Raw genomic sequence first — 16,239 nt, 5'->3', positions numbered from 1 at the left:
ACGCATAAAATTTGCAAAATCTCATCGGTTCTTTATTTGAAACGTTAGATTGGTTCATGACATTTACTTTTTGAAGATAATTTCATTTAAATGTTGACCGCGGCTGCGTCTTAGGTGGTCCATTCGGAAAGTCCAATTTTGGGCAACTTTTTCGAGCATTTCGGCCGGAATAGCCCGAATTTCTTCGGAAATGTTGTCTTCCAAAGCTGGAATAGTTGCTGGCTTATTTCTGTAGACTTTAGACTTGACGTAGCCCCACAAAAAATAGTCTAAAGGCGTTAAATCGCATGATCTTGGTGGCCAACTGCCCATGCATCCCGAAAAATGCACTGTTTGGTGCGGTTTGTACGCTGGTGGAATCATTGGACCGTATTTTTTTCAAAGATGCTGCTGGACGCAACGTTACGGTGAATGGCGATCGCTATCGTTCGATGCTAACAAACTTTTTGTTGCCAAAAATGGAAGAACTGAACTTGGTTGACATGTGGTTTCAACAAGATGGCGCTACATGCCACACAGCTCGCGATTCTATGGCCATTTTGAGGGAAAACTTCGGAGAACAATTCATCTCAAGAAATGGACCCGTAAGTTGGCCACCAAGATCATGCGATTTAACGCCTTTAGACTATTTTTGTGGGGCTACGTCAAGTCTAAAGTCTACAGAAATAAGCCAGCAACTATTCCAGCTTTGGAAGACAACATTTCCGAAGAAATTCGGGCTATTCCGGCCGAAATGCTCGAAAAAGTTGCCCAAAATTGGACTTTCCGAATGGACCACCTAAGACGCAGCCGCGGTCAACATTTAAATGAAATTATCTTCTAAAAGTAAATGTCATGAACCAATCTAACGTTTCAAATAAAGAACCGATGAGATTTTGCAAATTTTATGCGTTTTTTTTTTAAAAAAAGTTATCAAGCTCTTAAAAAATCACCCGATAGTTTATGTGAATTATTTTTGGCTGTGTTTAATTTTTGTTTATTATTTATACTAAGTTAAACTCTTATAATATAAGCCTTGAATTCTGTAGTACAACTTTTTATTGTTGCATTAAAGACTGCGTTGTTATAAACACTTTAATATTGATAGAACTGCTGTTTACTTATTTTTGACGCTCACAGTATGTGCGTGGGGAAATATCTTAGTCAACACAGCTTGAGGGTTTCAGCTGATGAAACAAAACGCAAAAGTAATTTTTTCCCAAAAGTTCTTTTTTTTAACAAATCTTATAATATTCCGAAAATTCAAAGAAAGCTAAAAACAAACATAATTTTTTGATTTCTGTTCTGGTGCGTAACATACAGAGAAGAAGGGTTTTCCAACTCCGTCAACACGCCACACACATATATCTGGCTCGTGTGAAAAACATAGCCTTTCCTTGTGTCCCGTGTGGATTGTTAACGCAAAGGGCAATTTTCCTGGAAATTGAATACGTTTGAACCGGGAAAATGGCTGTCCCTTTGTATTCGATGCTAACTTCGTCATAATTAGTCGGGTTCGACACACAGTTTCGGCGCATGAAGATTGTGAAAACCTAATAATAACAGATCCAACTTTGAGAGACGCAAAATGATGCTGAAATGATCCAAAGAACTTTGGAACTTCACTAGATAATTTACGGTTTCGTTTTCCTTGTCAAGACGATCGATCGATTTATATGAGCGCACACCTCGGAATTTGACTTTGAAATCTTCCAGCTTTATGATCGTTAACATCGGTATTTTTGGCAGCTAAAATTGCACGAGACACTCAAGCAAATTGCAGTTACGATAATTTGCCAATGTTAAAATGGGATAAATATTCGTGATGAGCTGATCCTGCGCTGAAGTGAATGGACAAAAGGAGGTGAAATTGATATCAAACCACTGGAATTATCAACCGAAATTTGCCAATTCTTAGCGAATACAATGTAAAATGTCATCGGCAATGTCATTTTTTCGTATCCCATAATTAACGCGAATTGAAAGGCGGATATGTCGAAATGATCTTCGAGAAAAGTATGCGAACATCAGTGGCATGCGAAGTACTATCGCATTGTCCTTCGTCTGTTTCCAGTGATTATCATATTCCAGCAAATGCAACTGCTGGCATGCTTTCTCAAAAAGTTGCGCAAATCTGTACCATCTCACAAAAGAAATGCAATGACCTAAAATGAAGCTGAACTGCAGAGACGCACACACAGTCGGAAAACCGTCATGAATTGCAAAGAGAAATAAATATCCTACAAAAGCGCTTTGTATTGCGGTTCACATATCGACCCATTTGATACTGCTGATCTCTTATCGTTCAAGGCTAATAACCGCTATGTTGCTTTCTTTGGAGACGTACTTGCAAACGTATTTGATCGATTTCACCAATCTGCAACATTCAACATGACATGAGTTTGAATGTGAATTAGACAAAGTGGGCGAATATGGTATGATCCATGTGCTGTCACCTTCGATGTGTTGTTAACGATATCTCACGCCTCTAAAAGCTAAATGTTCTGCCATTGGCGCCTGGTGAGCGACGTCGATACAGTGAATATCCATCATTTCATTTCCGTTTCCTCGGTGAAAAGCACATGAGTAGTGTTTCGTGCATTTATTGTCAGAGACGCACAAACCAAAGTGGGATTGTAAGGTTCGCAAGGTCCATGAACCATATTGGTTCTCACCGCTTCGTATAATTCCTGGATCTGGCTTATCTCTGAATCAGGAATTTCTGCTGAAATGATTTCATCAATTTGATCTGGTGTAAATCACCATCCGCATCCAAAAGAAGAATGTGTGCGTGCGGCAAACCCTCTTTTTGCCTTTACTCAACAGAATACATTAAGTATCTAACAGCACCATATATATACCATAGGTTGCTTCAAGATAAAAACCATCAAATATCGCGGCTATTGTTTAAAAGTCGTGCTGTGACATCACGATTACGATCGCTAGCTGATTGACGGCGATCCATAATTCCGCACGTATGTCATCGTGCATTTTGGGAGTACTTCTTGCCTTTCCTTGGGCTGCCATATGCCGATGGCAAAAAGAACGCCGACCAATAATAGCGCGACCTCTTCGTGGCTTCTTCGTAACAAATTTCACATTATGCATTTGATCACGTATGTGAAACACACATAAAGTTTTTCACTAAATAATTTTCAATAATTTTTCCCTTTGGATAGCCGGAATAAAAAAGCAAGACGACCGCAATTGAACGATTCAAACACGTTTACGAATCTGCACATTGAAAAGCAAAACAAACAAAAATTGAACAAATGTGTATGGAAAATCGTTACTCTTTGAATTGGTGTCAACTTTTCCGACTCTCCTCATGAGAAAATTATAGGGTATTTTGTTTCTAAAACATTTCCTTAATCCGCACAAACAAACAACTCTAAAAACTTCATCATCAAGATTGGTTCAACCGTTCTCTTAGTAAATGTTACTAACAAACAAACATTCATTTTATATAACGTTTGTATGAGGAAAGAGAAAGGCTGCTGCTCTTTGTGGGTTTTCTGGAAATTATTCGAATTTTCCTCACCGTAAAACCATCTTTGGAACTTCAACGAACATTTAAGAAAAAGAATTGGCCAAAATTGGTCCGGGTATTATTGAGTTATGAGCGTACATACATTTTGACGATTCATTTTTAGTTATATAGACGCAGCATGTGCGCCAGAAAGTAGGCAATTTATATAGCATACGAACTACTTTCGAAAAATGTATATTTACACAATAGTAGTAAAGTTACGAAATATTTTTGCAGTAAATTTATTAAATTAAGCAGCCATTCTCATGCCCCTCACGAAAGTCACCAACCTCACTACAGTGATGTTTCTCACTATAGTGAGTTACCTTATTCTTGGCAGAAAATTCAAAGCTCAAATGCTCACTATTACTCACAAACATCTGCAGACGTGATGAAAGCAGCCACCATAATACAAAAACATCTGTGTTTGTTTCTGCTTTTACATCAATATTTGTCACTAAAAAATATTTGAGTGTTAAGCGATATTTTGAAGAACCCTTCTTTGATGCGGATTTTGGCTAGACGTTCATTCACCGGAGTGAATGATAGAACTCGGCGACGGAGCCTCTCTCCAACCACGAATCTCACACCAAACTTACTCTCCTTTATATGGCCACTGTAGTAAATGCCAGAAGGACCTACTCGTCTCTGTCCTTGTCCCGTCCATCGCATTTCTTGGACGGCGGTGATGTCAGCCTTCACTATAACGAGGACATCAACCAGCTGGGCAGCGTCACCTTCCCAATTAAGATACCGGACTTTCCAGATGCATGCCCTCAATTCGTAGTCCTCATTTCGTTTGCCATAGTCGTCATCAAAAGGGGGTCACTCATCCGAGGCTTTTTGGTTCCTTTCATTGGGGGTGTTTTTTACGTCGCGGGTCCCAAACCTAGCGCACAACCCTATGTAGGGTATATTTTGCCTTCGCACTTTATCTCGCCTTCAAACGGATATTCTTAGTCTACCAAGAGGATAATTGGTCAAAGACCGGAAGTAGTGAGCTGCTTGAGCCATATGTAAAAGAACCGTTTATTCACGTGCGGGAACTTCTACACATGACCCCATCCTCCTGGACTATTAAGAGTAAAAGAAAGGATTCTAACATTGCATACTTAGTAAAAAACCACAAACTTTTCCGCCTATTATTTTTAAATGATTTTATTTGATTTTGGTTATATTTTAAAACTTGAATGATAACTTACTCGTTACAGAACTTAAACAAGCCGCGTACTCACCCGCTGATTTAACGGCTCATTTAGCCAAATGAAAAACAAGCATTTTTTCGCTAATAATTAAAAAAGTTTTGAAATATTAATATTTTTTTCCAACGTGTTATTTTGGGCGAAAAAAAAATACGATTTTCATTGAAAAGATTTCTTATTTTGTATACTTATTATTTACCATAAAAATGTAATATGAGATCATTTCCAAAATATATATAACATACATATACATATATTAGTTATGAATGTTACTTTATATAAAATAAAAAGACGTTTTAAAAATTACTATTCAATCAACATAAATTTTAACAAAAAAAGACAAAATATTTTCATTTCCCAAATATAATGGATATCCTTTTTGTGCTGGATATCGTTAAAATATACTTATTGGTGCTTCAGTTTATAATTTTAATAAAGGCACCAGTAGCTGAATTTCTGGTTGCAGACAAAAAATATTTCTAATATGCAGAAGTAATTTAAAATTATACCAAATGATCAGTTACTTCAATTAATGGTGAATTAGCGAATAAAAAATTCATTTAATTACATAATTTCTTTATAAAATGTATTTATACGTTACTTTTCCTAAGAGTAAAATACTTGGTGGGCTTTAAAGGCCACACAAATTGAATGAAAGACCTATACAAAGTAGTCTGGAATTTAAATTTGGAGAAAAAACTCTTCTGAAACCTTTCACCAAAAACCGTTCCCGTTCAGTATCTTCAAAGAGCCCTCGAAACGCTCAGACTGGACTTTCATTCGTGATACGCTCCAGATTTATGATGAAGCGACTAATTAGAAGGCTTACTGAAAAGGACTTCTACTGCATCCGGAGGTAGGAGCCCAAAGGCGCCTGCAACTTAGGTGGAGAGTAATAACGGAATAATATTTCATTTCCATTGCTCTCTCTCTCTCTCAGTTTATATCTCCCTCACTACAACTGATTCGCAAATGTTATATATTTCTCGTTGTTTCTGTCTCCAAAACTGTGTAACGAAAAAGACGACAGTGATACGTCTCCAAATGTCTATGCAGTGAAATGACTTAGGGCGAGGTATAATGACGATACATGCAATACATACATATTTATAATTGACCTATCTCCGAATCAGTAGAAAGTAATAAGAATCTTTGAGCAACTGTTAAATGCACCATCTGCCTACTTTTATGGAAAGCAATGCTAAAAGAAAGTTCATAAACACTCAATATCTGACAAAGTCAAATTACATCTTCTTTCTCATATATGTATGTGATAGTTATAAGCAAATAACCATACTATATGGGAAGAAACATGAAATCAATTCTGTGCGAAGCCTAAAATGTTCTCGGCTCAAGCAGCGACGGCAATACCAATAGAAGTAGTGCGTGCCGAATAGTTTGATTCTTTGTGTGAAAGTAAAAAGATCACCGTTTCTAATAAAATTTTGTACAACATTCAGTTAATATGCATGTTATTAAATAAAATTAATTTTATTGAAAAATGTATTAACATTGTGCCTTTGTAACAGAACTTTTGGCTGAAAGCAGCCAGCTGTATTTTAAACCAAAACGGGATATCTACCTTCAAAAGCCGCAGACATATGTAAGGGGTACTTAATACAACACATTAACATTTAGACCAACAAAATACCACCAACCAAAGTTGAATGAGTCTTCAAGTAGATTTTAACCACTCAATAAATCTGGAAATGCTGATTTCAGTGTCTAGTTCAACTTCAGTCCTATCACCTTTTTCATTATTTTATTACCTGCAGAACAAAACATAGAATAAACAAATGCATACGTTGAAGCAACCGACATGTTTGCAAATATTTCGTTGCCAAACTAGTTTAAACCATAAATTAAATAAATACATTTTTATTAGGCAATTTCCTGGTATTATGTTACATACAATTTCCTATTCTAATTTAAAATTCAGCGCAGACGAGTAGCCAGCAGCAGGTTTGCAAGAGAACGTAACTCCTGCTGAGGTCGATGTAAGTAAACGCCAATTTTGGCTACCTTGCCAATTTTGTAAAATAAATAAGGAAACTACATGGAGCTGGATATGTATATGAACAATTATGACAACCATTTGGGCGTCAATATTAGCATAACTATGTGTGTGTGTTCGTGTAGGAAGTGTGCGTGTTTAAAAATCCAATATCCGCCAGTAATTGCAGTGCACTGTGTTCAATTCACTTGTGTATACTATAAAATATATGTATATTTCTGCAAAATACACTAAAAATACACTGCGCATTTCACCTTACATATTATTACTTATATATATATATGTATTTGTATGTCAGTACTCAGTTTAAGCGCTTAGATTTAGCAAGGTGAGTTTATATGAATGTGTAAATATGTAATAATATGTACGCTTATGTGCGCTTACAACACATAACTACAGAAAAATACCAAAATTCGAAAATCCGCAAAACCACATTGGTAAGATAGGTATTTCTTTTTGCGGTTTTCTACACACTCAAATGCTACAATTTTCATATGCATTTATTTGTATCAATACTAAACTTTTCTCTTTTTTCATTCAAACAAAATATGCGATTTTAATATTTCTCCTTCTCTGCCACTCATTCCAGCACTCACCTCTAATGCCGAGCAGTCCTTAAACTGTTATTGATGCTAATATTGTAGTCCTTAAGATATAGATTTGCTTTCGCTGAATTTACGAAATTTCAAGTATTAACCTTAATGCTATTGGTCTACAACTTTGCTTTCGCGGTTTTTTTTTTTTTTGTAAATTTAAGGTTTTATTGTATAAAAACGGTTACAAAAATGTTATTCAAAATATTGGACGTCGTTAGTTACTACTCTTGACCATCTTTCTAGCAGCATGCGTATTCCGTGACGAAAGAACTCCTCATCTTTCGAGTCGATCCAAGTATCAATCCAATTTTTGACTTCTTCATAAGAACTGAAGAGCTCGTTAGCTAAACCGTGTGCCATCGATCGGAACAAGTAGTAGTCAGATGGATCAACGTCTGGAGAATACGGCGGGTGGGGTAAGATCTCCCATTTCAGCGTCTACAAATATTTTTATACTCTCGCAACAATGTTGCTAACGAGAGTATTATAGTTTTGTTCACATAACGGTTGTTTGTAAGTCCTAAAACTAAAAGAGTCAGATACAGGGTTATATATACCAAAGTGATCAGGGTGACGAGTAGAGTCGAAATCCGGATGTCTGTCTGTCCGTCCGTCCGTCTGTCCGTCCGTCTGTCCGTCCATCTGTCCGTCCGTCCGTGCAAGCTGTAACTTGAGTAAAAATTGAGATATCATGATGAAACTTGGTATACGTATTCCTTGGCTCCATAAGAAGGTTAAGTTCGAAGATAGGCAAAATCGGCCCACTGCCACGCCCACAAAATGGCGGAAACCGAAAACCTATAAAGTGTCATAACTAAGCCATAAATAAAGATATTAAAGTGAAATTTTTACTACTAAGTTTTTTGTACATATCTCGGAAACTACTATAGCTATGTCAACCAAAGTCTACAGAGTCATTTTCTTCAGGTATTTCCATAGACAGTTCAAAAATGGAAGAAATCGGATATTAACCACGCCCACCTCCCATACAAAGGTTATGTTCAAAATCACTAAAAGTGCGTTAACCGACTAACAAAATACGTCAGAAACACAAAATTTAACGGAAGAAGTGGCAGAAGGAAGCTGCACTCAGGCTTTTTTTAAAAATTGAAAATGGGCGTGGCGCCGCCCACTTATGGACCAAAAACCATATCTCAGGAACTACTAGACCGATTTCAATGAAATTCGGTATATAATATTTTCTTAACACCCTGATGACATGTACGAAATATGGGTGAAATCGGTTCACAACCACGCCTTTTTCCAATATAAAGCTATTTTGAATTCCGTCTGATGCCTTCTCTGTATAATACGAGTATAAACATTAGGAACCAATGATGATAGCGGAATAAAACTTTACAAAAATACGGTATTTGAAAAATATGTAAATGACGTATTATGAAATCTCGATTATCACTTTACCATGCGAGAGTATAAAATGTTCGGTGACACCCGAACTTAGCCCTTCCTTACTTGTTTTTGACTATCTTTGCGACGTGAGGCCAAGCATTGTCATGCAGGAGAATGACTTTATCGTGTCTTTTCTCGTGCTGTGGCCGTTTTTCTTTTAGGGCTCGGCTCAAACGCATCAATTGCGTTCGGTATCGATCTCCTATGATGGTTTCACTTGGCTTTAGCAGCTCATAATATATCACCCCCAGCTGGTCCCACCAAAAGCAGAGCATGACCTTGGCGCCGTGAATGTTCGGTTTTGCCGTCGACGTAGAGGCATGTCCAAGCTTTCTCTATTACTTAATTGTCACACCTCGTACATACATGTTTATATACAGTCCACTAATTATAAATAATCATTTATTTCCCTCGGCAATATGTTCAAATAACATAGGTTCAAACAATAGCCAACATACATACATATAAACATACACATATATTTAGATATTTAGGATATTTTGAAAAATAGTATATAAGGCTTGAAAATTTAAAAATAAAATCAGAATGAAAGAATTCTGACTTGACGAAAGACTGTTTGAATTCCCCCCATCAGAGGTAAGGAATGATAAATCTTTGTTGAGTTTAAACAGTGCTGGTGTTTGTACTATGTGCGGACAGCTGTCAGTCAGTGATCGGACGCAGATTTAGTGTACACCAGACCACTTGGAAGGAAACTTCTAGATGCATTTACTTCTTTGAAATATTTTAATCAATATTGTAATTTTTTTTATTACAGAAGGAAATTTAAGTTAAGTAACTAGAAATGGCCACGAGTTCTTCCCAAACCCTTGCTCTTCAGAGAAATTCCAGTGAGCAGAATCGATTCATGGAGAAATTAATGACGAAAATATTTAGCTTCTACGACGAGCAGTCTCTAATCGATGTGACATTTAAAGTTTCAAACCCAACGGCTCTGTAAGCATTACTTTGTCCTCAGCTTACATAAAACTATACAGATTAATATTTATACTTTTTTTTCAGTGTACCCGCGCATCGTTTGATACTCGCAGCAGCGAGTCCTTACTTCGAGAACCTTTTCAATGGCAATCAAGGCACTAATCCAATCCTCGAGATACATGATATCGATAGCGATATTTTTGAGCGTCTAATAACCTTTTGTTACACCGGAGAGGTCTCCATTACCGTTAACAATGTCGCTGCCATGATAAATGCGACAATCGTTTTGCAATTGGACGATGCCAAAAACCGTATTGTGGACTACCTCCTGACACATATCGATGAATACACCTTGCAGGCTGCTTATGCGCTGGAACGTAAAACGAAATGTGAAGTTCTTAAGCAGAAAATCATCGAATACGAGACACAGAATTTCATGGAGGTGAGTCTAAATATACACGTAACGTCTCACAATAACAGTACCTGTGTAACTTAAATTTTGTTTCTAATAAAACTAGATCAGCCGAAGCGATGACTTTTTGAATTTTGATGTAGAAAAATTGCAACGTATTCTGGTATCTGACAATTTGAACATAACCCGTGAGGAAGATGCCTTCGATGCCATACAACGCTGGTACAATTACGATGTTCCTGCGCGTCAAGAGCAACTGCCACTTTTAATAGCTTGTCTCCGGCTTACCCAATTCAATGTGGACTTTCTGATGACACACATGCAGCCGTTACCTGGATGTGAGCTGCTGGTCTTCAAGGCGTTATCGTGGATCGGATTGCCTACAGCACGGCCAAAGATAAATATGCGATTTACAGAACCACGTTTGGTCAGTGCTACAAATTGTGGTGAGAAAACAATCCTAGCGATTTTCTCGCAGGTAAACACATACTGTGGCTTATATTCAAAAATGACAATCCTAACTTAATGTACTTACAATATTTTTGGAATAGCTGGATCCCAAGCTGCTGCAATATAACAAAACTGAGGATAAGTGGCAGGAATATGCGAGTATAAAAATCGATTACAGAGAGTATAGGATTATTTTAAAAGATGGTAGTTTATTATTTATTGGCGGTTATAAAGGTGTTGCCACATATAACATCGTCCGCAGCTGGAATATACGAAATAAGACATGGCAGAATTTGTCCGCCATGAACCAAGCAAGAAGGGCACACTGCGTTGTCGAATTAAATGGCAAAATCTACGCGATTGGTGGTTATGATGGTTATAATGTATTGTCGTCGGTGGAAAGGTGAATATATGTATATGAATCTGTAACGAAGTACCTAACGATGGCAATTGTGAGCTTTAACAACTAAAGGTTGACTTTAAACTTAACGGTGAAAGCAATTTAGACTAAATGTGTTAGGGTAGTATGGATAATAAACAAAATAAGGTACTTCGCCATGAAAGAAGGAGGGAATTCAGTGAAATGTTATGATCTGATTGAATCTGACTTTAGAAAACTCCAACACTTTGGCATTTTCAACGACTTATTTTGAATAATTCTAAGTTTTTTTATAGACTATGCAACGTGACGTAATGTCACTTTTGACTCTTCAGTTTATAGATATGCATTATTTTTTCATTGCTTTTGTTTGTTTCCAGATATACGACTTCCGATGGTTGGACGTTTGTGACCAGCTTAATTGTTGGACGATCTTACGCAGGTGCAGCAACATTAAATGGTAAAATTTATATAATGGGCGGTTATGATTTAAAATCCGTCGAATGCTACAATCCGGATTCGAATACTTGGACTTCTTGCGCGGATATGACAAAATCTCACGTTTTACCTGGTGTAAGTTAGATTAATATATAATTATTAAAATTAGTAGAACGTTCATCAAGTCATGATTTGGTAGAATGAGGAAGAGTCGAAGAACGGTATATGATGTATATGAGATAAATCCGTTAAAACAACAACAGCGGTATATGACAACTTACTTAAGTGTTTAGATAATAACATTCGCCTCTTTGGATTTCTTTTACTAAAAACGGATGTTCGGATCGGATCGAACGGATCGGAATTCGTATTCTGTTTAAAGTTTTCAAGTTTATTCGTGAAATACGTGCGGCCGCTATAGTAAGAGATTCCATTTAATTTCACCATTGCAAGCCTTCTCTAAAGTATTCAAAACAAGAAGAATTAACTCCACTTCAATAAATATGACCGAAATTGTCTAATTGAAAATAGTGACTGATTTATTTAGTCGCCCTCTTAACTCTATTAAATTTAAATACAACGTTTATTGCTACTTCTTATATTACAGGTAGCTGCACATAAAGGTCACATTTATGTTTTAAGCCTTAACGGTGCTGATCGTTATGATCCTCAGCTAGACACGTGGTCACAGGTAAATAAGTATATTGAGTTTTCGCCAAACGCTTGATATCAAACTGAATATTCTTGGAAACTTTTCGCAGATTTTCTCTTTGGAAGTTGGTCCTGGTTTGATGGCTTGCGTATCACTAGACAATAAACTATGGGCTATTGGTGGCAAGTCTAAATCTGCAGGCAAATCATGTGTATCAGTTTTTGATGAAGAAAATTTCTGTTGGGTAGAAAGGTGCTCATTACCCGAAAGTGATGTGTATAACTGTTTTTTTGTGCCTGAATCCTTGCTGTCGTGGATGTAAATACATAATTTAATTATTGTTCCGTTTTTCAATTAAACAAATTCTTTTATAAAAAATTACCTAATAAAAATAATATAAAACTTCACTATTCACTACAAAAATAATTATTTGGAAGCAGGGGATGGTGCCAAACGCGCTTGAACTGAAAGTTAGGAATCCGTAATATGAGACCAATTCTAAAATCGGTTGAATCCACCAGTTTGACGACTACTAGCGTACTAGTTCTCTATTTGCATTGATATGTATATGTGTACTTGATCTATAAGAGCATGTTATATACTACAAAATTTACGAAAATAATGTAAGAGAGCAAGAGAGGAACAGCTCTCTTAAGAGCGTGGTGGTGGACACAAAAATTAAGAGTGTTCTTACAATAATCACAGTTGTGATAATAATAGAAAGGTGAAAATATAACATTAAATGTAAAAAAAGTAATTGAAATAATTTTAGATTTTTATGTAGAATTGAAACAAAGCTCAGAGCTCAGCGGAACACTGAAGGTTCACAAGGTCCGAAATTATAAAGCTAAAAATAATGTCTGGTTTCAAATAAATAAAGAGAAAGTAAATCATGTTTTCAATTACGATTGTTTTTTTTAATTTTTCACATTTTATTTTTGTTTCTTTTTTATTCCGATATTATTCTTTCATTTTTTAATTTTAATTATTTAGTGTCTTTTTCTTAATTGTTTCTTATAAATTTTTTGTTTTTGTGATTTATTAATTTTTTATACTTTTGCACCTGTTGTTACAGAGTATTATAGTTTTGATCACCTAACGGTTGTACGTATCTCCTAAAACTAAGTGAGATAGATATAGGGTTATATACATATACTATATATATATATGCAAATGATCAGGATGACGAGAAAATTTGAAATCCGGTTGACTGTCTGTCTGTCCGTCCGTCCGAGTAAGCTGTGACTTGAGTAAAAATTGAGATATCTCGACGAAACTTGGTATGTGGGTTTCTTAGTACAAAAAGATTCGAGTTCTTAGATGGGAGTAATCGGTTCACTGCCACTAACCGAACATAACATATAAAGTTCCATAACTAAGCACTAAATTAAGATACAAAGCTGTAATTTGGTAAAGAGAATCGCAGTAGCAAGGGACATCTGTGCCCCGCCCTTAAACAATTTTAATGTAAATATCTCCTATACCACTTAAGCTAATACAACCAAATTTTCTGAGTACAAATTTTATGAGAACTTCTACCGATAGTGTGAAAATAGATGAAATCGGAGGATAGGCCCGCTCACTCCCCATATAACGGTACTGTTCAAAACTACTAAAAGGGCAATAAATCAATAACTAAATACGCCAAAGACGTTAAATTTTACCTCCGAGATGGTATGAGAGGTCTTTATTAGTTCGAAAATTGTACGATGAGCGTGGCACCGCCCACTTTTTAGTGAAATCCCAAATCTCGGCACTCGACCAACCGATTTCGACAAAGTTTAGTATATGGCATTCTACTTACATACATTCTTATGTTACATTGTGAAAATGGACGAAATCGAAGAATAACCACGCCTACTTTCCATATAGCTCATTTTAAAACTTCACTTAATTCTTTCAGTTTCCAGTACACAAATCAAAAAGCAATTTAAAATAACGGGATAAAACTTTGCACGAATAATGTCTTTAGTATGTGCCTATGACAAAAATTATTTAAATCCAATAAAAAACTGTTGAAGCCTCTAGGTACCGAATGTTTAGACCCCGGTACCTGTAGTTGACTTTTGTTCGAAAATGTCGGTCAATGTTATGTACATATATATAATTGAAATTAAGGGATAATCCTTCTCTTATAATGGTATGTTTGTATGTCAAAAATAGGTTAAATCGGACCAATACTTCCCTTAGCCCCCATATACTTAATATAAAGATTTTCGAACATTGGGTGACCTTGTGCCGCACATATCGAACAATATGTGAGTTATCCCAATGGAAATAAGAGAGCGTTGATCATCAAAAAATATGCAGGAAAGTGAAAGAAAAAGAGGAGCTGTGGATTTTCTGATTCACTGCGTATTGGGTAAATAAATTATGACTTTGTTTGTGTATTCTCTGGCTTAAGAACAACCCAGAGAGAAAACTTTTATTCGCAGATATAACAAATAAGGGCGTGACTTTTGATTAATTTATTATTTCGGCGTTTCGTTCATATCCATGCATGCATATATAAATATAGTACATGTAAATGTACATGTGTCATAGGTGTCCTTTTGTTACGAAAACAGTGACGGTCAGTTGTCAGATAAGTTGTACGTCACGAGTGACCTAACAAATGTAAATGTATTGGTGACCCCTTCAGCATTTTTTTTTTAGGTTTGCTTTTTGCCTTTTGATGTCTGACTGCCAACATGGAATGTATGTAGGTTTTTGGACTATTTGTAATGAGACAACAACAAAGCAAATTATATCCTGAAATGGTCTTAAAATAATTTCGCTTTCTAATAATGCACTTTCTTTAATGAAGACAACCAACCCATCGTATTTGTTAAATTTCTGAAATATTGATTTCACTCAAATCCACAAAAAAAGTTCAACAGTGTTAAATTGCGACAACCCCACCACAAGGGATGATGAGCTCATCAAAGATCATTGTATTGTAATCAAATGTCGTTCACATCAACATGCTCCAAATTCGAAAAGGTCATTAATGATGCCGCTATAGGGTTCCCTATTGACCGTAACATTATGGTGGACATCACTTTTGAAGAAATATAGACCAATGATATCCATTACCCATAGAATAAACCAAACATTGACTTCTTGGGCATGTAACGGCATCACAACAATGGCTTATGGATTACGTTTATTCCAAATGTGAAAATTTTGTTTACTAAAGTACCCATTTAACCAAAAGTGAGCTTCATCGCCGATCATAATTTTTTTGTGAATGTCGGAATCAGTGGTTTTCTCGGAGTGGCGCAAGTGATAGTCGTTTGGTGCCAGTTCTTGCACGAGTTGGATTTTGAAATCCCGCAAACCAAGATTCTTCCGCAATATCTCCCATAAAGTGGATATTGGAAGCAGCGCCCGATGCATCACACGAACCAAACCATTATTTTGGTAAAAAATTTGCACGATTTCAAAAACGTTGTTCCGAACAAAGTCTGTTCATTATAAAATGCTAACGTAACTGAGTTTACATAAATCATGTAACAACAGTCAAAAGATCAACTCCGAACAAAGTATAGACTTGTTGAAAACTACACATCGAAAATATGTTCGTTATCTACTTTTTTATATCAGTATTAGAGCATGATATATCAATAAAATTAAACGATACTGTGTCGAAAGAATGTAGTCTATGACCTATACTATAAGATACACTAACAGTTCTATCGAGAGGGCTTATTTTTTTTAACCTTGGATATTTGCGATTTTGGATAGTGTAAATTATTCTAATGGAATTATAGGCTAAGAGGCTAAGGTTGACATTTTTTAAAACTAATTACCTATTACCAAAGATATATATTTTCCAGAAAGAGAGGAAAGAAATTAGAGTATTCAATTTGGTCCCTAAGAGACACTTTGGTGAAAGCATTATACTGCAATCGCATCTGCTACAACAATATTTTATATAATGTGAACGATGCTCTTTGTTTGGCTGGTACTTCACTCTATTACTATATTTTGAGAACAAGAGAAATATGCCGTAAATAAATAAATATATACTATGAGGCAAACCGTTTCTTCCCTATTCAATGTCGGTGCAGATTAGAAGAAAGCACAAGCAGAGTGTAGCCATACGGCTTATTTCACAAAATCGAACTCTTAAAGCTATCTATTAAACCCTAAAATTGGAGCACGTTGAACCTTACGTTAACCTCAACTGTTCGCTCACTGATTAAAAATACATATTAATAGTTGTGAACTTGTCCACTCAAACTCGACTGTGCAACT

The 16,239-nt window shown here is 36.1% G+C and overlaps 1 protein-coding gene across 1 annotated transcript in view; it reads left to right on the top strand.

Moving 5' to 3' along the window:
- Nucleotides 1-12,340, top strand: part of LOC120779110 (kelch-like protein 17) — a 420,616-nt gene extending 408,276 nt beyond the window's left edge. The window contains exons 2-8 of the mRNA XM_040111289.1: nt 9,509-9,687; nt 9,754-10,111; nt 10,188-10,559; nt 10,633-10,934; nt 11,291-11,483; nt 11,956-12,039; nt 12,110-12,340. Coding sequence (XP_039967223.1) covers nt 9,536-9,687; nt 9,754-10,111; nt 10,188-10,559; nt 10,633-10,934; nt 11,291-11,483; nt 11,956-12,039; nt 12,110-12,322 — 1,674 coding nt within the window. The 5' untranslated portion in view covers nt 9,509-9,535 and the 3' untranslated portion in view covers nt 12,323-12,340. The remainder of the gene's footprint in view (nt 1-9,508; nt 9,688-9,753; nt 10,112-10,187; nt 10,560-10,632; nt 10,935-11,290; nt 11,484-11,955; nt 12,040-12,109) is intronic.
- The last annotated feature ends 3,899 nt before the right edge of the window (nt 12,341-16,239 follow it).

The sequence above is a fragment of the Bactrocera tryoni genome, chromosome 5, assembly GCF_016617805.1.
Source record: "Bactrocera tryoni isolate S06 chromosome 5, CSIRO_BtryS06_freeze2, whole genome shotgun sequence".
Classification (NCBI taxonomy): Eukaryota; Metazoa; Arthropoda; class Insecta; order Diptera; family Tephritidae; genus Bactrocera; species Bactrocera tryoni.
The sequence above is the reverse complement of the archived record's forward strand: the minus strand, read 5'-3'. Positions and strand labels throughout refer to the sequence as shown.